This window comes from Syngnathus typhle, linkage group LG2 (genome assembly GCF_033458585.1).
Source record: "Syngnathus typhle isolate RoL2023-S1 ecotype Sweden linkage group LG2, RoL_Styp_1.0, whole genome shotgun sequence".
NCBI classification, from domain to species: domain Eukaryota; kingdom Metazoa; phylum Chordata; class Actinopteri; order Syngnathiformes; family Syngnathidae; genus Syngnathus; species Syngnathus typhle.
The window spans coordinates 11,465,894-11,487,236 of NC_083739.1; the positions used below are offsets into that span (position 1 = coordinate 11,465,894).

General features: G+C 42.9%; 1 protein-coding gene and 1 long non-coding RNA gene across 3 annotated transcripts; one reads left to right on the forward strand and one right to left on the reverse strand.

The window, feature by feature from the left end:
• Positions 1-225: 225 nt before the first annotated feature.
• On the reverse strand, positions 226-20,592 carry LOC133143622 (vang-like protein 1). Of its 2 annotated transcripts, XM_061265685.1 has the most exons (10): positions 20,428-20,592; positions 19,709-19,813; positions 15,996-16,184; positions 11,474-11,600; positions 5,020-5,451; positions 4,580-4,755; positions 3,127-3,287; positions 1,981-2,128; positions 1,647-1,881; positions 226-1,416 (listed from the first exon to the last, which is right to left on the reverse strand). In XM_061265685.1, the coding sequence occupies exons 3-10, from the start codon at positions 16,064-16,066 to the stop codon at positions 1,156-1,158; spliced, it is 1,611 nt and encodes a 536-aa protein (XP_061121669.1). In that variant the 5' UTR covers positions 16,067-16,184; positions 19,709-19,813; positions 20,428-20,592; the 3' UTR covers positions 226-1,155. The 2 variants fall into 2 exon arrangements, with proteins under 2 accessions (XP_061121669.1, XP_061121660.1); XM_061265676.1 differs by lacking the exon at positions 19,709-19,813 and having other exon boundaries at positions 20,428-20,591.
• On the forward strand, positions 12,582-15,998 carry LOC133143666 (uncharacterized). The gene is made up of 3 exons (XR_009710458.1): positions 12,582-12,903; positions 15,297-15,382; positions 15,874-15,998. It is a non-coding gene; the product is annotated as an uncharacterized LOC133143666 (long non-coding RNA).
• Positions 20,593-21,343: the final 751 nt, after the last annotated feature.

Consider the following 21,343-nt stretch of genomic DNA (forward strand, 5'->3'; position numbering starts at 1 on the left):
GAAGGCGGGGATTGGAGCCGAGGACAGATGAGTTGCGACAGGCGGACCCAGACACTGTATTTGCACAGGGACGAGCCAATTCGTTTTTAGCGCCACACATTGATATTCAGGCCTGACATGCCAATTTTAAACTAGACGTAGGCTATGATCTTTGTGGAGCAACATAACATTTTAGAAACAATAATATACATTAATGTCAACATTAACCATCTTAAGACACAGCAATTGTACAAACGGCCATAAAAAGGTTTTAATTTTGTTCCCCGATACAAAGGCCCATGTCAAGTTATTGTATTTAACACTGGCACACCGTCAATCGGTAACAGCGTGAAAAATAAAATAAAAAAGGGAACGAGTGACATATCACCTTCTTAAAATAATGGCCGAAAAGTCGTACTTGAATATTTTTTGCCTTCCACACATCCTCATGATGCTTAGTTACTTCAGCTAAAAATCAGCCACATCTCTCATTAAACAGATTATTCAATTCTACCCCAGAAATGAAATGATTATTAAATAATGCAATATCAGTGTGCGGTTCATTTTTGTGTTTTCTGAAAAAAAAAAAAAAGAGACTTGGGCCATCATTTTAAAAAGACAACGATACGAGTAACCAAATATTCTGTACATACATACATCCAGTTTGTGTATACATAAACACATACAGTGTATTGGCATCCACAAGTTCACCACTCAGTAGTTCTGTTCAATGCTCACCAGGTGGCAGTAGCATGCAACCCTCATCTGGAGACTTTGAAATCGCTTTTCTTTGTGAACTTGCTTCTTTTCCACCTCATTGGCTAAAACTATCCAGCTGTGTACTCAGCCGTGGTGGACATGAGGTATGTCTTTGTGCATAGTCGTGAAGATGTTCTGAAGCGGCGACGGGGTTGATTGAGACTCCAAAACGTGCTGACCAGTACGTATATATTGGTCTGTGAGTTGAGTGAAGTTGAGTGAAAATCCTGATCCGGTCCATCCAATGGAAGTTTGTCCAATTGTTGCAATCATGCCTAACTCAGGCTTATCACAAGATCATTATTTTCACCACATGTACAAGTCTTCCGTCCAAAATGAAAACTCCTGAAACTTAAAAAAACTGCGTGTGCTATATAGATCCATAAAAAACACAATGAAAAGAACCTACAAAAAGACCTACACCGAGGTCTCCGATTGTAACCGTAGCACAAACTTGTGTGATTTTGGGTCAATGTACTCCTCCGACAAGCGGATGTAGGGGATCCTCTTGACGGTCACCACCAGACCAAAGTCCGCGCACTTGAGGATAAAGACGGTGCCATCTCTAAGGCCGCTGGTGACTGACGCCTCACTGACCAGAGTCCACTGACGCGCCAACCAGTGGTCCCGGCTGTACTGCAGGGTAGGGCCTGGTTTCAGGTAACTCTCCAGGAAGGCCTGCGCGAGTGACAGGGAAAAGTTTGGTTGAGTACAAAAAAGGCAAAGAAAATGCGCACACATGAGCGGTTTGGATAATTATTTTGGCAGATGTTAGTCAGTCGGGCCCAAACTGTCACATACTTCCTGGATTTTCCTATTAAGATGGGGTTTTAGGAACATTGAATACATGTGTTGTTCAGCGACCTGCCGCAATATTTGTTTCAGGATGACGGGAGATGAGATCTGACCTTAGGTGACATATTGTTGCTAATGCAGAAAGCCAGATGTTGTTGGATGCTCTCCATGCTGTGGCAGTGCTGCTGTTTGGTTGTCCTCAAGTACTTCTGCAGGGCCCGTGCCATTGACGGGAAGATGGCTTGCGCAGCCTCTCGCGGGTCCATCACATCTCCTGGAGCTTTCTTCTGCTCCTCTTCCTTCATGTGCTTTACATGAGTGAAGGCCTCTTCGACAGCAACCACCAGTCTAGCAGCAAAATGGAGTGAAAGGGTGACATCGTGGTAATACTGGCAAAACAAGCCAAATGAAGAAGTTGCACAAGTGTTCCCAATTGCCCCCGCTCACCGGGCTTTACGTTTGCGCACACGCCTGTCGTGCTCGGCCTCCTCGTAGTAGAGTTCGTTGTGGCTGGAGTCCCGGCAATGGGCGGCGGCTGCGATAATGGCTCTGGACTGGGAGTGTGCCATTCCTGCAGCTGCGTTGTTTCCCGGACCTGCCACAGCATACGGAAGGATGGAAAGAATGACTCTGCCATACATACACATGTACATCCAGGCAAACCCAAAGTTATTCCTATGCCAGGGGTATGAATAACTTTGGGCGTAACTATCTGGTCTATTCGTAACAGGGACAGGCCAAACGTGACGCCCGAAATATCCAGTGTGTATATTTTACACAAGCTACTGTGTACCATCACAAAAGTAGATTCTAGTGCCAAATCCTTCCTGTTGCAAATGCAGGTTAAAAGATGGCAGCACTGTAAATTATTCAAGTGGGCCAGAGAAGGCGCGTGAATGGAATAATTCATGGAGGGAGCAGCGGGGAGCGTTTCGCCACATCCTGCTTAGAATGACACTGCTAGGACACTTGCTATGGATTATTATGTTCCAAAGGTTTTACAGATTTGCAATTCCTAGGGAAGAATACAAAAAGCCATTTGCCTGTCAGGCATCATTGAGTTAAATCAGACGAGCGATTCAAGAAGAGTGGAAATGAATTGCATAGGGCTGGGTGTGGATGCGGGGGTGGAAAGGGAAGCGGTGCAAGGTGGGGAAACAAGTTGTCAGCTGTTTCTTGTCAAATAAAGACAAAAGCCGGGATAAAAAAAGTGTGCTAGGTTAGTGCACTTGAGTGATGCCACTTGAGGACGGGCGATAATTTAACAACAACTGAGTGTTACATTTACACAGTGGACTGAATATTTGACATTAACCTGTGGCATACCATGCCAGTGTGTGTGTGTGTGTGTGTGTCTGTGAGAGAGAGAGAGACGAGGCATCCAAATACAAATTGAACGTTTACAAAGTGCCTAGAGTTTGTGCACAAACAGTAAATAAGAAGCATCAGCATAGATTTGACTTACTGTTCAATAGATAGGCTCTGAGTTTGGCTTTAAAGACTTCAAGAGACAAGACCAGGAGCGGAAACGGTTAACGACATGCAAAAGAGCTAAAGGCACAGCAGGAGCTTCCACAAAAAGGCAACACACACCTTCAGCAGGGGCGGTGGGGAGGTCCCCGTCCACGTTGTAGACCTTGAGGCCAGCCAGGTGCTTGGCGGCGCGCGACTTGGAGGCGGTGAGCAAAGCCGGGTTATGGATGGCAAAGTCGCAATAGTAGTGCTCCAAAATGGCCAGCGCTGCCCGCTGAATACTGCGCACACACAATGTGTACCTCCATCAAATTGGGAAATTTGAGCGCACTATACAAGCCCACGCATTCAAAACGTAAAGTCTGAACAATCATTCAAATTGACATTGTTAATTAGAAGATTGTAATTTTCATAATTGCAAAGGCTGCTATTCTGAAACCCCCAAATTTTGTTTAAGTGCATTTATTTATATTTCGTCTAGATGAATTCAGTGTTAAGACGAACAAAAAAGTTGAACAGACACTCCATGGACGTATGTGTGCGTGTGTGTGTGTGTGTGTGTGTGCGCGTGTGAGAGCTAGAGAGAGAGAGAGAGAGAAAGAGGGAGAGAGAGAGCGAGAGAGGGAGAGAGAACGCTCAACCATAGCGCGCCGCCGACCGCCCAACTGCACCGCGCTGGTCGCATTATTGTGACAGAGCCGTCGCTGAAATTTAGAAAATATTTTTAAAGTCCTCATGTACTTTCTAAAATTTAAGTGGACCTCAGTGTGCAGGGAGCTTAATTTAGTCCGGTCGCGCAACCGCAGCGCGCCGGGCGCTCACTGTCGCATTGCTTAAAGAGCGCCTTTGTGTTTTAGGATGGCTTTACTGCTCCCACTTGCTTTCTTTGGAGGCATGATTAGGGGTTAATACAATCCTCAAAGTAACGAAATTACAATAACGAACGGAGTCAGTCGGCATCCGGGCCGCACGGTCGGGTTTTCTTGGGTCCTTTCGGCTCATCTGGCGGAAAGTAAAACCCAGGCCGACATTGTTATTTACTTTAGACAGGGCAGGCAAGTTGTTGCCGTGGTGAGATGTTAGAATTACAAAACTCGTCAGAGCTAGTATGTGGAATTTGAATCAGATCTCATTTATTTCTTTAAAGTGGAAGCAGATGCTTTAGTGTGTGTATGTGTGTGTGTGTGTGTGTGTGTGTGTACGTGTATGTGTGTAAAAATTCACAAAACAAGACATTGTTCAGTGGCCCTGCTACATTTAGTCAATTATTAAACAGAACAAGAAGGGAATGTGCACAAAGGCAGCAATCCAACAGGTTGCTGTCTCTACGTCTTCCAGGCTGGGAGGGATTGCATTCCCGGTTAATTAGGAAGTTCTGGAAAGAAGGAACACCTAAAAAGGCATTCCTATTGCCCTAAAATGAACTTCTTGTTGGGGCCAACAGCTACAAGAAATTTGCTGGAGATTAGGGTCTGAGCTGAATCAGCTTTGAAATAACACATCTGATGGATCCCCGAGAGCATGTTTGTGTAATGTACTTTCCAAGCCACCCATTGCATGCTACTTGTCTCACCTGAGTTGTCCCAAGTTGTAGTGCCTGGTCTCTCCATCTGTGGAACGTGTGACACACACCGAGAAGTAGGGCTGAAGCTGCCTTAACTCCAGCAGCACGATGGCCAGGTAGTGAATGAAGAGGAGCGCGTCCACCAGAGACACAGCGTAGTGCACGATCCCCTGGTAGTCCTCATCCTTGAGGGCACAAAAGGGTGGATGAAGCCAAAGTTGACCACTTTGAGCTACTAGATTTACATGTCCAAGCAAAAAACTGGTGTTTAGCAGACACAGGTAGGACAAGATGTAGAACACATGAATATTCCACAATATTTCAAAAGACTGTTATATTTGTCTATTGCCTTCCAAGCATGTTAGCATTTTTAGTACAGGCCACATATCCCAATACTTTTGTCCTTCATGGATATTGAGCATGCATTCCGCAGCACATCATGATCTCACCTGCGAATCGAGTATCCTCACGCTATAAAACAACCAATAGGCCAGCACAAAGAGCAGCACCAGAACAGCGAGCAGTGCTCGGAAGACAAAGAGCCGCGGGAGGCTGGTTCGTGCCGGTCGGAAGAAAAGGGCCCAGACGGCCAGCAGCAGGATGAGCAACTTGAAGGCCACAGAGATGAAGAGGCCTTCGCAGGCCGTGCCGCAGCTTTGCAGCTTCTCTGGCCAGAGGAGGTGGGGGAGGATCATGAAGGCCAGTGGCGAGAGAAACACTAGGAGGCCCAGAATCACGGCCAGGGTGAGCGTAAAATAGCGACGGCAGTCCAGCCCCACGCTGTCCTCCAGGTCCTTGGTGATGCGTACAATGTCTTCTTGAGAGAGACTGTGTTCCGATGTGCCAGTAACGGCCGTGGTGGTCTCACCCCAGGTGTCATCCTGCAAACATGAGCAAAAGGAACAAACTATACAAGATGCTCCTATAGATACAAGCAAAAGAACAAGAAATACAAATTAGCCCTCAACAAGCAAGTCATCCATCTGTAAAACAACCACAGAACTACACTATAATTCCAAATCAAAACCTCCCCCAAAATAGCGAGACAAAAACAATTAAAAAAAAAAAAATCAATGAATGCAATTTGAAAACATTCAAAGCAAAATATATGCCTCAAAGCTTCGTAGTGATTATTTTTCCACATGGACTCTCATTACTGCGGGCTCATGCACTACGCAGTAGCAATAAATTGGCATGACTTTTTTTTTTTTTTTATATTAATCAGATGTTGCTGTTATTTCATTGCAATTTTTCTGAATTGAATGTTTATTATACGAGACATTTGCATGACAGTTGGTGCATCATACATAGAACTGGATTATGTTCACTATTTGACTACGCCATGAATGAAAGAGGAGGTTATCTAATCATGTGAGAAAGGATGGGATCAAAAATGGAAAGCAGAAAAAGAAAACAGTGTGTGATGCCAACCGAGCTAGACTGGCATGCGGGTGAGACTGTATCCGTAGATAGCGAAGGTCAGCCATGTTGGCGCGGAGCCCTTATAACAACAATGATAAGGACTCTTTGCAACATAGTAACAACAAGTTGCCGGCACAAAGAGGAGGAAACACCGGCTGACGGGGTCCTTAGGCAGTGATGGGGGAAGGTGGGGGGGGGGGGCAGTCTGGCTGTCTGGGGCAGAGGAAAGGGGCTTTGGGAAAGAAATCAGCTTCTGGCCTCAGGGTGAGAAGAGCATGACAAAGTATAACAATGAAAGGTTGGAGCTGCAAGTGCGTATGTACGTTGACTCACTGATTGCTTACTGGCTTTACTCTGCCATACAATGTTTTTTTTGGGCTGCAAAAAAAAAGCAGCATGATTGATTTGGTCTTCATGGAAAAGTGTGTGGATTTAAATACACTCAATTAAATCACACCACCCACACCTTTTGTTCTTTGAATTGCAAAATAACATGTTCATAAAATGAGCAGTGAATGACCCAAGGCCATCAATGGAAAAAAATAACTTTACTGGTAATTATTCTTTAAAAGAGAAGGACAATTGAGGGGATATTTGGTTGGTATTGACAATAATATTTTGTAGCAAGAAGGAAAGCAATGGATGCTTCTTCTTTTTTTTTCTTCAAAATCTAAAAGTAAACTGTATCTTGAAGCAGTACAAAATATATGTTAAAATTATTGTAAAATAACATATTCAAGTACAACCTTGTTGCATATGTTTGAGCAGTTGAAACGGTCTCTGGAATTATATTTCAAACGTGAAAGCAGACGGTGGAATGTCTGGCTTGGGTTCATATATGCCAAAAACACAAAACATCTCCACAAGATTTCTAAGATAGAAGTACATTTTGGGTGATAAAATAGGAGATAAATCCTCTTCAAATCACTTACACTTCCCATGGTAGGTGACTACATATGTCTATAATCTGTTCTGGACTGCCAGATTAAAAATAGACAGTGGTGGCCCACATTTCAGGAGAAACCAATTATAGACAGACAACAGGTTCGGAGTTTCCTTCATCACATGAAAGTAGGTGAACGAGAAGAAGCGGCAAAGAGCAGAACATGCCCCAGAGCAGTTCAGGAACAAGACGACGATTAAAAGTGAGAAGAGGGAATGAGCCACAATGAAGACTTGGCCTGAAATTACAAGATTAAATGACTTCTTAAAACAGCAGCGACTTCTTTTAAGCCTGGGCCAATTTTTTCCTGATTATCTATTTCCTTACAAATAAGAAATGCTCTACTTCTGTTAGGAATGCTAAGATCACAGGTTATATAAGACTCCAATGGTGAACTGTGAGTGTAAATAATATAACACACTACAGTGTCTACATACACTTGATGTCTACTGCTTCTCACAGAGTATTGTTGCTTTTTTTTCTCGGAGCGGAGTAAAAATAACAGCTGGTGTAAATCAACTGTCCATTAAAAGCCTCTTTGTCAATCGGTGTGCTGCAAACAAAACGTTGAACAAGTGCACTCAATTCACCCCTGGGAGGCAAGATGTGTGTGTTTGTGTGTCTGTAGAAATTGTCAGGAGAAGAAAGGCCACTCAAACCCGATCAAAAGTTTGTTCAAAGTCGGAGAAGCGTGACAAGGCTTGTACTGCTTCAATGCTTGTCAACGAGTGCTATTTTGCTTTGGAGTGCACAAGTTGGCTTGCCACTCACAGTTGAGCGTCAATTCTCCAACACCAGTGCAAATTCCAAAACAATATTTGAAACCAAAAAATACAACAACAAAAAACCCCACACATACACACAATTGTGTTCTTCACCATCTATTTAGCTGGATATGTTTTCAAATCTTTGTAATGCCCAGCATTTAATTATCTGACATGGCTCCTTTCGTCATGCAGGTTAAAGCAGTATCGCTGTTGTAGTATCTGCGCTTTTTTACTAGCTTGAGTACAGTACGGAAGAATGGAGTGCTCAAAGATTGCAGCTATACAACAAGCCAAAGGTTTGTACAAAGCAAATAAAAGAACAGAGCCGGTTTGGGCCTATTGGACCTACCTGACCCGGTGTGTTGCTAGCACCAGTACTGACCAATGGAGGAAGGTTAGAGTCTCCTTCTATGGTCGTGACAATAAGCTCCGCTTTCTCAACTACAGGTTCAGAAACCTCCAGAACCTGCAGAACTTCATCGCCTGTCTCCATCGCACTAGCTGTGTACATCTCGAAATCGTCAGCCATCATATTTCTGTCCCCAAACGGTCCATCACAATCCTCACCGAGTCCGTGTAAGACTGATTTGCCACGCAATGTGGATTTGAAGCCGAGTAATGCATTCGACCACTTTATATATACAATTTACCCATCATGCCTTGGGAGGTAATGCACGTCACTTGCCTCTTCGTGTGTTTCAGGGAGGGGGGGCTGCTCTTTATGGAGGTTAGAGAGAGTGAAGGAGATGGGGAGAATGTGAGCGTGATGAGAAGTTGTCATGAGAGAAAAGATGGACAGTGCGGCAAAAGGATGGAGAGATAAAGAAAAACAGGAGGGGGGGAGTAGCACACTAAACAAACATTGGTGCACACCATCCCGCCAGGCTAAGAATAAACAAAATAGCGATTAGAAGATGCACTTCTCCCATCATCATATTCTTCACTCTTCACCAATCCCTTTTTTCCGTTTGTCCCTTGAGGCGTCCTCTCGCATTCTTCTCGTCGTTTGCCTCAGCACCACTCTGCGCCCATTGCTTCTGACCCAGTGAACACTGGTCAGGGTGTGTGTGTGTGTGTGTGTGTGTGCATGCGCCAATGTGCGTTTTAAAAAATAAAATGTTGAATTTTCTGGCAAACCAAACCAAAGAAATATCATTAGGTGCACAGCAGATGCCCAACAAATATATGCACATACAAGAACAATTTGAAAATACATATCAGGTTGATACATATCAATTCGCAGTCCGTATGGATGCCGTACACTCAGTGACAACGCGGATGCAACTTTGTAGGCAGGCAAACAAAATAAGCACTTTTTTTGGTCACTGTTTCTATTTCAGTTGTGCTTTCATTGTTTTTGAGGAACTGGTTGTGTCGCTTTGACTGTCGAAAAGTGTCATATGTGTTGCATCGCAATGTCTAGCAAGCTCTTATTGGTCCAGTCATATTTTTAGACAATATTTTGGCAACAAAGATGGCTCTTCACTTTATGTCGCTTCTTTCTTTCCTAGCCTCCAGTCTCAAAAGTACCAAAGTTAATGAAGCTCACCGCTCTGCTCTTCTGCAACCATCTTTTTTTTTTTTAACTTCAGGCAGACTTTAAAGTACACAGTTGTACTCCACCACAAAATACTTTTGCATGACTACAGCAGCCGAGTGGCCAAGTCGTCTGTAAATTAGCTGTTAGAAGCCAAAAACATGTGATTAGTCAACTTTAAGGATTAAATGTCAATGTGGAGCAGTAAAGTCGACTCATCAACTAAACGCTTCAATGCCTCTGGTGGTTAAAGGAGTATGTTTTCAGTTTTCCATCACTGTGGCATCAATTGGAAGAATGCATCCCCCAGAATCATAAAAGCATTGCTCGTCTGTTTGTCATGAACCACAAAGTAGCCTCCAGATGGGCAAACGCACATAAATCATTTTTGTTAAGAGCTTGGCAATGCGCTCTACGTAACTATTTAATTATGGTCATCTTGGTATGCCAAAACATCTCCTTGGACTTGCACAGTCCTCCAGGACATTTTGCCTTTCTGTAATGTTCACATTAAAGGGTGACTTGAGTCAGTCAATGGAGCCGGAATAGGTCAGATAGTTTTAGCTCGTCCTACACTCCTCTCACTCCTCTTTTCCCCTTCTCGTATGTATATAGAAGTTACTACTGGCAGTCTTGACCTCTGCTGAGAATGAATTCTGCGCTTTGAGTGTAATTTTCATGGTGTACACAAAGACATTTCTAAGCCAAGTGCATGGTGTCTTAACTGTTGTTTTTTTTGGTCCAGTAGCATGTAGTACAACCTACATTTTCCAAGTGAGTCATTATGGGTGTGTCTATTTTGAGGGAGAGCTTTGTTTGAGTTCTGTCATAGGAGTTCTCCGGACAGTACCAAAGTGAGCTGCCTGCCACTTTTACACAGTTGAAGGACAATCGATGACAATGCCAGAGAATTCTCAAATATTTGCAACAATAGAAGTCGAACTGAAGAAAATATATTTTCCCCCTCTAACAAAGATTACACAAAGTAGAACACAAAATGCCGACTTTCCCTGCGCTCAACCAGGTGTCTATTGTCTTCCTTTACTTTTTTTGAACTCTGTGGCATTGGTGAGGCGATTGTTAGTTGGGTTTGCTTCAACAAAGATGAAGGAATACCAAAATCAAAGACAAGAGGTTAAAAGTGAGCCCGAACACGCACACCAATCTGGCATCACGGCTCACTATGCGTGTGCAATCATGTGAGAGTAAATCCAGAAGCAATGCTCCCTTGCAGGCCACAGTATGGAGTAAAAACACAAAAGGAACGCAAGCAGCACTCGGTTAAAATTAAACACGAGCATAAACAAACCCAGGCAACGTTACCGAAGCTTTCCACAGGGGAAAAGTAGACGCCAAGTAGGTCAACATAATTACAGCGGCGTTTGATTTTCGTTCTGTTTTTATGCACTCCTGCGCCAGGCCACTTTCACAGGTGCTTTTTTTGTCTACATGAAGCGTATGATGTCCGATGACAGACAAGGCAGCCAGACGAGGTCACGTGACCTCGAGGTAACAAGCTGTCATCATTGGACCTCAGTAACTCACTCGCTCATACAAGGAGCGAGGTAGAAGGAAGACTCTGATGCGATATTGATAAGAACGACTGGAATCTTGTGGGATCATAAGACCGGGAACAGTATGGCAAGATGGCATGCCATACTAGTGCGTATAATTGTACGCGAAAGCAGAATAATTCTTGTCAATCAAATAAATGCAATATTCTATAAATTCTTACCTTATGTTTGTCATTTGGCAAACAGTCCATCATATATATAATGCAAGGGTTCATCTTCTATTGGCATGCATGATGACTGAACACACAGTTTGAATTGCAGCAACTAAGCAGCTTGGCATAGTCCATCTCTGGTGGGGGCCAAAGAAGCATTTGCAACAAAATGACCGTTTCCCTCTCAGGATTAACGTGTTTCTCTGCAAAATGACAAACGGTGCATCTAGAGACAAACGAGGCAGCTTACTACAATCTGCGTATTGGTGCAAACATTAATCAACCCCAAATGCAGCCCACGAGTGGACCAGTCCGCTCTAGTACAAATAAATAGCAGATGGGCTGTCGTAACGCCGATAAGCACACGTCATCTCATTTTAACTTGTCCTAAGTCTCTTGAGCGCCAAACCTTTTCCAAAATGAGATATTACTAGCACTGTTTGGAAAATGAGGGTGAGACTTTTCAATGTAAGTGACACGATTCAGTTGAGATGAGTGATGGGCCTACCTGAACCGGCTCGCCCCGAACTGCGGTGTCACCCAGCAATGGCTCTGCAGGAGCGGGGTTAATAGTTACTGATTTTTCCGAGCGGCTGTCCTTGCTGCGAGACTTGTGGCGATCCCGGCTTCGTTCCCTGAAAAAGAAATTCCCAAAAATGATTTGCTGATTTTTTTATTTTTTCTCTCTGTCAGTACACCAAATGTTTCCACAAAAATGATTAACAAGATGGCGTGCTTCAACGTTCTGCTAGGAAATGTGCAGTAGTCAATTAGTGATTGAATCTCAAACATTGTTTGATTTCATTCGTTATGACCTAATAAGGGCATTCTGACCCCAGAAGAAGTCAAACATGCGCGCCAACATATGAGCTCCATTGACCCGATGCACTTACAACTCTAATCCTGTGTCAAATGTAAGCAGCAGGAATCTGAATCCTTAGTCCAGCAACACTGTGGCAACATGGCACTGTGCCCAAAGTGGATCCATTACCACTGAGGAGCTGGCATGCAGGCCTCAGTTAATCCCTCATCTGTCTCCTTCACATTTTGGCTGCTGCCAGCTTGTATATGGAACCAAAACACCAAATGACAATTCTTGAATTAATTCAAATCACAATGAGGTTATTTGCCGCAAATTAGTAACCCCCTCGCTTGAGGTGTGAGAGCAGTTTGTAATAGTGACAGCATTTACTCAACTAATTTACACTCAATCAAGGGTTGGGCCTGTTCTTGGTACCCCCAAATGTCAGGCCAGATAATCGACTTAAAATTGTCTGATTTTTCAAGGAATTATTTTCTACATTTCCCCCATCCCTGTAGGGAGACATTTTCTGAAGAATTTTGGGGGTGTATAAACCCATTTCTTTTATGGTTTTGTTTATAAAAGCACAAGGACTGCACTAATAAACAGTGCCCTTGAATAAGTGCCCAAACTTCAAGTGACCCTCAAATGTTACACCCTTACACGATAACAAACCACAACACAGAGTTACAGGACATCCTGGAGCTGGGAGAAAAGGAGGAAGCAAGCAATGAGTGACGCTGCTGGGATTGCTTCAGGCTACTGGGGCTGTGTTTCGATTCCAGGGTGTGAGCCACATTGCTTTCCGCTTCTATTCTTGTGCTTCCCTTTCAATGCCAGCCTTGACTGCTAATCGCACAGACAGCTAAAAAAGTGAAAATATGACCTCCTTTGCATAGCTAATCTAACTAGGAGGAAGAGGGGATGCAGGAGGGCTTCAAATTATTACAGTGAGCATGACTTCAAATAATATTATGTCATAGCTGTTCTTGTTGGACTCGTTCTAGTCACTGATTATATTCATTAATGGATGCCGAGAGAGGGCAGGAGGCTTCAAGGGGATTTGCGTATCCGAGACCGTACAGGATAAGGAGCTGCTCTGATTTGATGGCAGGATTATGGAGTAGAAAATGAAAGTGAGCATTATCTCTGTACTACATTTCCATGTGCTATATCTATTTATGCATCGAAATCATTACGTTGTAGTCAGGAAGTACAGGCGAGTAAAAGCTTGGCCTCGGTTTGGACTTTGAGGGGGAAAGAATCACAAAGCTGCAGACACATTATGGAGTGTATCTTTGTGGAATTCAACAGGAGTGTTTTGAACACGGGGAAACAACACATACTCTCTACCCCCAAAAATATCCTTCATTACCTTCCCACAACTTGCTTCTGCTTCATTAGCATGCATCAGCCTCATTTGTATTCCAACCGTACGCTATCCTATGATACTCTGGTCTGATTAATGCAATTTGGTCTGCTGCATGGATCCCTCAAGTGGCTATGGCTTTCTGCCTTGGATGGAGCCCACTGGGACGTTTGGCTCTAGAACAGGGGTGGGCAAACTACGGCCCGCGGGCCACATCCGGCCCACGGGACCGTTTAATCCGGCCCGCCAACCCTGAACAAATTGTATTATTAAACTTTTTTTTTTTTGGTCATTTTGCCTGCAATGACTGCGTTTTCCCAGTAGATGGCGCAGCGCTCACCTGCGCATTTACTACCGGAAGCCGTGTCAGAAAGCTCGGTGTACACTCACAAGTGCGTGTACGTACTCAGTAGTACGGACTTGGCGCACTCTCGCTCTATTCGTATCAGTCCCGAATTTAGAGCGTGGGCTTTGACGACAGCATTCTTATAATTCGCGCACTGAGCTTTCAGATGCAGTTTTGCGCTAAAGCCACCCACAAACCTTCCCCTGGAATCCTTCCATTAAAATGAGTGGCCCGAAAAAAAGAAGTGAGTGCCGAGTGTTTAAAAAAGAGTGGCCGATTTGGCTCGACGTACGCGACGTGACGTTCAGCCACATCAACATCAACCCGTCACAGATCAAGGTAAACGGACCAACACCTCGGATCTCGCCTAAGAATTGCCACAACAAATTTTACTCCAGACTATGACGCACTAGCAAAAAAGGGACACCAACAACACTGTTCCCACTGAAAATGAACGGGAAGCTCTCAAGTTTATTGTAAAAAAATGCATTTTGAATATGATTTGTACACATAGCAGGGATTGAAACTAGCGACCATTCTCATTTTCAAACAATGCAGGATGCTCAAGGACATTGATGCACCACCTATTTGCGACTAATCTTAACCTGTAAAGTTCTTAAGTGTTTCCCGTTTCCTCACCTCTGTTACCAGGTGTTTGCGAGTTCAAACTCTGCTCTGATTTTCAGATACCCCTCACCGTGTTGCTGTTTTGATTACTTTATTTGGATGTATGCTTTCACCGATTCTTCAAGATGATATATTTGGTCAGAATGTTTGCCGTTTGATGTGATCCCATAAGATAAACATCTTTCATTAATCTGACCTGCAGGCACTGAAGTGATGGAGATTGTTATTCATAATAACAGTGTCGTATTTTATGAGAATCACTGATAGCAGTTTTTTAGTGAATTTTTTTTTTTTTTAATGCTGTTAATAAATGCATTTGTTTTCAAAAAACTTGTTTGGAATATCCATGCTTTACTACCTACTAAAGGCCAAGATCTTTTATGCAATGACCTTTACAGGTCGCTTATATGACTTCACACAACGCCTATACCATCTGCTCCTGGTCCGGCCCTCCGGTCCAAATTTAGAACCCAGTTCGGCCCGCGAGTCAAAAAGTTTGCCCACCCCTGCTCTAGAAGAACACTTTCTCTTCACATCAGAATAAGTGCATTATACGATTGTGGGGGACAATCACTATCCTCACTTGCAACTGGTCGTCGGAACAAAAAAAAAAGTGCAATAACCGCACATAGAACAAAAGTAACACATTTTATTCCACTGACCAGCACGTAATGGAGACTTCCCATGTGACCAATGAGTTCCGCCTGTTCTAAAAACAGTTCACCAAAGACAGGACTTTGGGATTTTCTAGAAATCTTGCAGACGTTTGCTAATCATTTGAAGATGTAAACAATAGGAGAATGCTACAGAAATAAAATACTGCAGATGGCTATTTATCTGTTTTCTAATCATTGTGAGAAATCATTAACATTACGTTTGTAATAATTGCACTGCGGTGTCATTCATATATCGCTTTTCTATCCTTGGTATTCAAAATGGTTCACACTGCTGCCTCATTCACCTACTGATGACATACCATCAGGAACAACTGGGGATTCAGGACAGATGACATGGTCACAATGGCTAAGAGGCCATATCTAACCCCCATAATGACATTTAACAACATTATGAAATAATAACAATCGGGGCAAATTAGTTTGTTGTCGATTCAATTTGTAGCCCTTCGCATTCATCGGTGCTGAAAAAGTAGCATAGTTGAAAAGATATTGTGTGTGTTTGTTTTGCAGGAACATTCTTCGCCTGCTTCTGGTTCTGAGAGACTAATTAGACAACAGTGATGGGGAAGATGCCCCCTGTGTGGCACCCTTTAGTGGTGTGTAAAGATTACCTTCTGACGACCATGCCAAGGGCATTGAAAGCTTGTTTTCTCTCAAATTAGGCACCAGACGGTAGATTTGGCACGCTAAATGAAGAGCCGTGGAGAAAGCACCTAGTAGGGAATCCTTCAATGATCCATTGCAAATTACTTGCCAATTGCTTGAAGGCCTCTCTACTGTCAGGAAGCCTTGGCCAAATGGATAAATGTAGCGGCTGACACCTCAGCTGCCGTGCTTAGTTTTCACGTTATGCTGTATTAATAGAATGTCATTCAGGCCTACGACCAAGAAAATATTTGGCCTTTCTCTGAAATGTCATCGAACATCTGCAACTGCAAAATCACAGCCACTGAAAACTGAGTAATCCTATACAAGACATACTTTAGAAAAAAGTTAACCTATAAGTCTGCTCTTGACATTGATATTTTTGTCCAATGGTGAGAAGAAAGGGCTTCTCTCTCATCACAGACTCTCATCCTATCTGCAGAGCCATCACAAATTAGGCCTGTCAAGCAGAGTTGTGGTGACGCCAGAGGAAGAGGAGCAAGATAACCCGATAGCAGCTACAAGCATGGCTCAACATTAAAGAGAGGGAGGATTCAGTCTTACCCGTGCCGATGGGAACCTCGTGATCGCCCAGAGTGGTAGGAATAGCCAGAGTAGGTTGACTCCGTGTCCATGGCAACACTGTGCTGCAATTCGACTGGACTGTCTGTCCTCTTCACAGAGAGGCAAAGGGGAGCTGTCTTGCTCCGGCCGTCGGCTTGGAAATGAACCCTGAGGCGGGGAAACACCAACCTGGGTGGGGCGACCATAAAAAAGATTCACATTTAGAACCTGACAACATCAACAAAGTGAATTTCAGCAGGTATTTGGCACCCTCCTCATAAAACATAACAGTGGAACCAATGGCCACTTTGTCAGATTCAAGTAAAATTTCAGATTTCACAAAAGATTGTATAGATTTGTGGAAAAAGGCAGTGGGACAATGGTGAGAATGCACAATAGTGTAGATTTGTGAAAAAAGCAGTGGGCAAATCAGGATTCAATATTGTGACGAAATGTGGCCCACGATCCAAAAATATACGACACACAATTTCTACAATATTGACGAAAAGTCAGATTAGTCAGAAATATTTAACGATATATCACGCAAAATGTGACGCAAAAAGAAAAAAAAAAAGAAGAATTGTTCATTTCTACAACGCCAAAACTCAATCACTGTGGCTTTGTCATGTTGTTGTTGCATTTTGGAAAACAGTTCTTTCATTCCGTCCTCTGTCTAGTTAAAGCCCAAGAGTCTCCACATTTTTTAGGTCAATCCTGCAGGTGAGTAAATCACATTCCCGTCCACCTCTTCTTGTCAAGAAACACCCACGAGACGATAAACTATATCTGATTAGGAAAAAAAGAATCTAGCTTTGAATCAAAGTTTTTCTCACCCCCTGAAAAGCAGCACTGCCTCACCGCTGGAAACTTCCACTGAAACCTACTGGCAATGCTTTCAGCAGTATGTCAAGATTTATGACTTATTTTGAAAGCCTCAAGGTGCTTAGAAAGTGGGAGAGCATGTTCTCCCTATGGGGAACATTGTTGCATTCACAACTTGACTTTACAATTATGTCCAAAATGATCTAAAGTTCACAATGACCCATTTCGGGGGAAGCGTGACATCGGGACAGCTGCGAGTGACTTCGTGGGCGGTCTGTGGGTATGACTGCTTGCATGATACTCATAAATAATGGGGAGGAAAGAAACACCCCTGCTGCTCATTTTTAAACGCCTGACTCACTGACCGGCAGTCCTACAAGCGGTTGTCCAATCTCAGTAATTCAAAGGGTACTGGAATTCTATGGGTTGCTGAAAACCATTCTATTCCCCTTGCTCCATAAAGGCGTATTCAGGTCTTTAACAGCCAAAAAGTCCATTTGCCTTCTTTTCACGTCAACCAGGATGACATATTGCTCAGTCTCAACTGAGGTGCAGAGTCCAGGAATTTTCCGCAGTCTTCTGCCATTTAAAATCAATGTTTACCTATTGCCAGTTGGCTAATATTAAAATCAATCGAACAAAACAAAATGGCATTTGTGCACATGAGTTTATTAAATTGATGCCGGCGATTACTGTCAGATGAGTAAAAGCTCTTTGCACATCATCTCCCTTTGTCTCCAAAATACAGTTCAGTCTTTTCCAGTTTTGAAAATTGACAACTAACCAACACAGACGCTCATGTTAGCATGGACATTTCCAGTTCTATAAGCAAAAAAGAGCCAATATTGTCTTCTATGTGTATTTGAATGAATCATTTAATCTGTTTTGCATCAAAACTGTTAAGGAAAGACAGACAGACGGGAGGGAGGAAGTGGTTGGGCTTTTTGCCTTTGACACATGAAGAAGCACGAAAAACCTCACAATCCAAATTGCAGGTTTGAAATCCTTGCGACACTAAAACATTGTTGATGTTGAATGACAATGTGCACATTGGAACACAAAGCTCATCGTTTGTGCTGCTTTTGGGAGTTTTTTTTTTCTTCTTCTTTCATTTTAAGACTGTTTACTCGAGACTATGAAAACACGGGTGTCATATTGCGCAAGACCCAAAAAAGGTTCAATCGTATTAGCCGCAATGGATGCGACGTCATGCTATTATGTGCATAGAGCCCAAATATGGTCACAAAGATAGACAATAGTTTGATTCACACTCCTTGGTTCAAATTACCTTTTTGCATTTTTTTTCCCCTTACGTGGCCCAGTTGAGTTATCATTGCAGTGCGGAATCAGAAATCAGATATGCTCAGATCAAAATCAGGCTTTGATACATGATTGTCTGTTTTACATCTGCAGAATTTAAGTGGGTGCAGAATAAGCAGGACGGCAGAGACGAGGAACCCGCTGTGCACTCACACACGCATACACAGTAGGGGTCAAACAGCTTTTGAAAGCTGTTTAAAGGGTGCCATTCAACTGTCATATGGATTAATGAAATGAGGCGTTGCAGTCAGTCACAATACAGTAAGTCGGCAAGTAGCGCTAATCCCAGCTCAGCTTGTTTGAAATTGCTATAGGCTAACATAAACACGTCAGTCTACGGTATGTGCAGCATGAGTTTAATACCTTGGAAAGTTAGTTGAGCCAAGGTACCCATTTCGCAATAAAAAAAAATTAAGGGTAACCAATAAACAAAAATATTAAATGATGAAAATGATTGTTACATTCTGCCATCCTAAGGATGACTTGATTTGACTTGTATGCCTTTCACTATACAGAGCTTATTTATAAAATATAAACATATTCTGAATAATTAAAATAATAACACGGTCAACAAATACGATGAGGATCACATGGGTACTTCCATTATTTCACTTTAAAGTTAACTGCGGACAAGATATGCAGAAGTGAATGTCATTGTTGTCCTTTGTTTACAGTAACTGCTTAGAATTGACTGGTAACAACATGTTTCAAGAAAGCCAATCATCTGGTTTTCATTTTGCAGAATCAAAGACTTTTTAAAGCAGAGTTTAACAGTTAACTCGCAATGGCAGACTTCAGCTGCCTGTAATACTGCAAAAGGCGTCTGCAAAATAGTCACATCCCTCGAGTAGACATCAAAGTTCCATTGCAGATGAAGTCACGAGACAAGCAGCAGCATGAGGAGAATCGCGTCACATGTTTGCTGTGTTGATGTTGAGGGTTGTTACTGCAGTGGAATTCACTTGGCATTCCAGAATGTCCTTGGTTTCTAGGCCACAGAGCTTACTTCGGATACCCCCGACCTATTTCAATTCTTTAAATCATTCAATTGAAATAATCTAACTAAGAAGGTTCAAATTAAACCTGCTGTCCATTTTGTTATCTGTAACCTCAGTTCACAATTACAAACTGTAAGTAAGCAGGAAGCCCAATTCATTTTCAAGCATGCAAGTCGGACCTGACTTGATTTACGACTTAATGCAAGACTTGACTCGACTTGCTTGAATTTTAGTGGAGACTTGACTTACTTGATATTTGTCACAGTAACCTGGGAAACTTGAAAAGCAACACTTGAGACTTGCTTCTGACTTGGACCTACACTATGTGACTTATTACTACCTCTGTCTCACAGTCCAATTATATTTGATTAAAAATTTATATCTCAAGTTTCTCACAACACAGTATGTCCCTTTACCTCAGTTGAATCAGAAACTATGCACATGCTCATTAAAGTTAATAATTTAGACGTCACTTTTATAAACTTCGTAATGACTGCATATGAGAAAAGAATTATGATATCCTTAGATGAACTAGCAACAAGTGTGATCAAGACACACATTTATATAGCAAACCTGCATTCCAGAAAAAATTGTGGATTTCAGTTCACTCAATAATGGATGTTTTCACCCTCTCAACATTTAAGTCTCAAGTTTGCTGTCTCCATGGTGAGGCGACGTCTGAAATAAAATACATAATATTCAAATGCATACTATTCTGCCAGACTTTATTTGACTTTTTGTCAAACATAGTTCGGGTCAATTGTATATCATTTTGCACATTCTATTACTGCATAAACAATGAAGTCTGTTGTTACTGTGGCTACTGCATTGCCACTGAGCATACAATAGATCACTCCGCGGGTTGCATTTGATAACTGCTGTCATGTATCCCTACGCGGCTAATACTTTAACAGCTGAGTCCCGAAACAGGGACATAAACTTCCGTTCACCAAACGACAATACTACAAGCAAAACCAACTTTAAAAAATGAAAACATGAACTCCATAATAACTATGTGACATGTCGAAACTGTAGAAAATAAGTCCGCCGTACTCGGCTTTGGTTAGTGCGCCAGTCTCATAAAAATCATACAGGTAGATAGATGACAAAGGCGTGTCTATCCCTTAAAAACAACCAAGTGACTTTCTACATTTGCACAGGTTACTGTGCCAACACACACATAACAGCAGTGGAGACTGCAATAGACATTATTCACGCACACCACTGAGCTAACTTGCTAATTAAAAGCTCATCACGTACGTGCACCACCGCGTTTTAGAAGTGAGGCTCACCTGTTGTGGGGAACAATCTCATTCCTGTGGTTGGCTTGACATCCAGAGGCTGCAAAACACTTGGGCTACAGGAGGGAAGCAGCCCTTGCTAACACTGGTGGGAGAGTGGGGGGGCGGGTGTCACACTCCCAGTTTGGAATGTTCAGCGCCAGTGACTTGCTTGCAGCACCGGGGTGTAGTGCGGCGACCGGCCGCTAGGAGGGGTCGCTAGCTCAAATGGATCGGAGAGGTGGGATTCTCTTTTTTTCCTCCTTGGGTTGTCCAAACTTCTCCTTCAATGGTCTGCATACAGAAAAAATAATAATGCAGGGGCGAAAGGGGGCCTGTCCCCTTCAAATAAATGTTGTGCGCCCTCAAACTAAATCCCCCCAAATATATTAGATATATTTTTATTATCTCATGCCTCTCTCCTCCGCTCTACTTTCTAATGTCTTACATTACACAGTGGCATGTATGGCTTCAGAGATTCGGACCAAAAACATCCAACAACATGATAGTGACTGGAATTCAGGCAATCCTATGAATTTAGTGTAGGGCCTACACTATCAGTGACGAATCCCAATCATTTATTAAAAAAAGAAAAAAGAAAAAAAATCCGAGACACGCACGCTCAAACGCACGCGCGCGAATCAACAAATGCCCCCAGCAACGAGGTGGCTGCGAATAAATCAATATTTTGGCCTCCTTTCACCCCCCCCCGCACACAGCCTTAGGACCGATGCCCCCCAGAACACAATAGAGGTCACGACTTTAGTATGACCCCTCTCCATGCACCCGGAGACCCAAATAAAACCAATACTCTGACAGGGGTGGGGGTGATGTAACTCTAATTGTAACAAATTCTATTGGTCATTTTACACTCACTTTTACAAGATTACAAATGTGGTTTTGTACTCACATTGATTCATAAGACACA

What these genes read in the sequence shown, in the direction of transcription:
- LOC133143622 (XM_061265685.1), bottom strand. Translation starts at nt 16,066, where the DNA reads ATGGACACGGAGTCAACCTACTCTGGCTATTCCTACCACTCTGGGCGA. An exon ending in TACAACTTGGGACAACTCAG is followed by an intron (nt 3,288 to 4,579) that starts GTGAGACAAGTA and finishes GTGTGTGCGCAG; the next exon opens with TATTCAGCGGGCAGCGCTGG. An exon ending in GTGCGCAAACGTAAAGCCCG is followed by an intron (nt 1,882 to 1,980) that starts GTGAGCGGGGGC and finishes TTTTGCTGCTAG; the next exon opens with ACTGGTGGTTGCTGTCGAAG.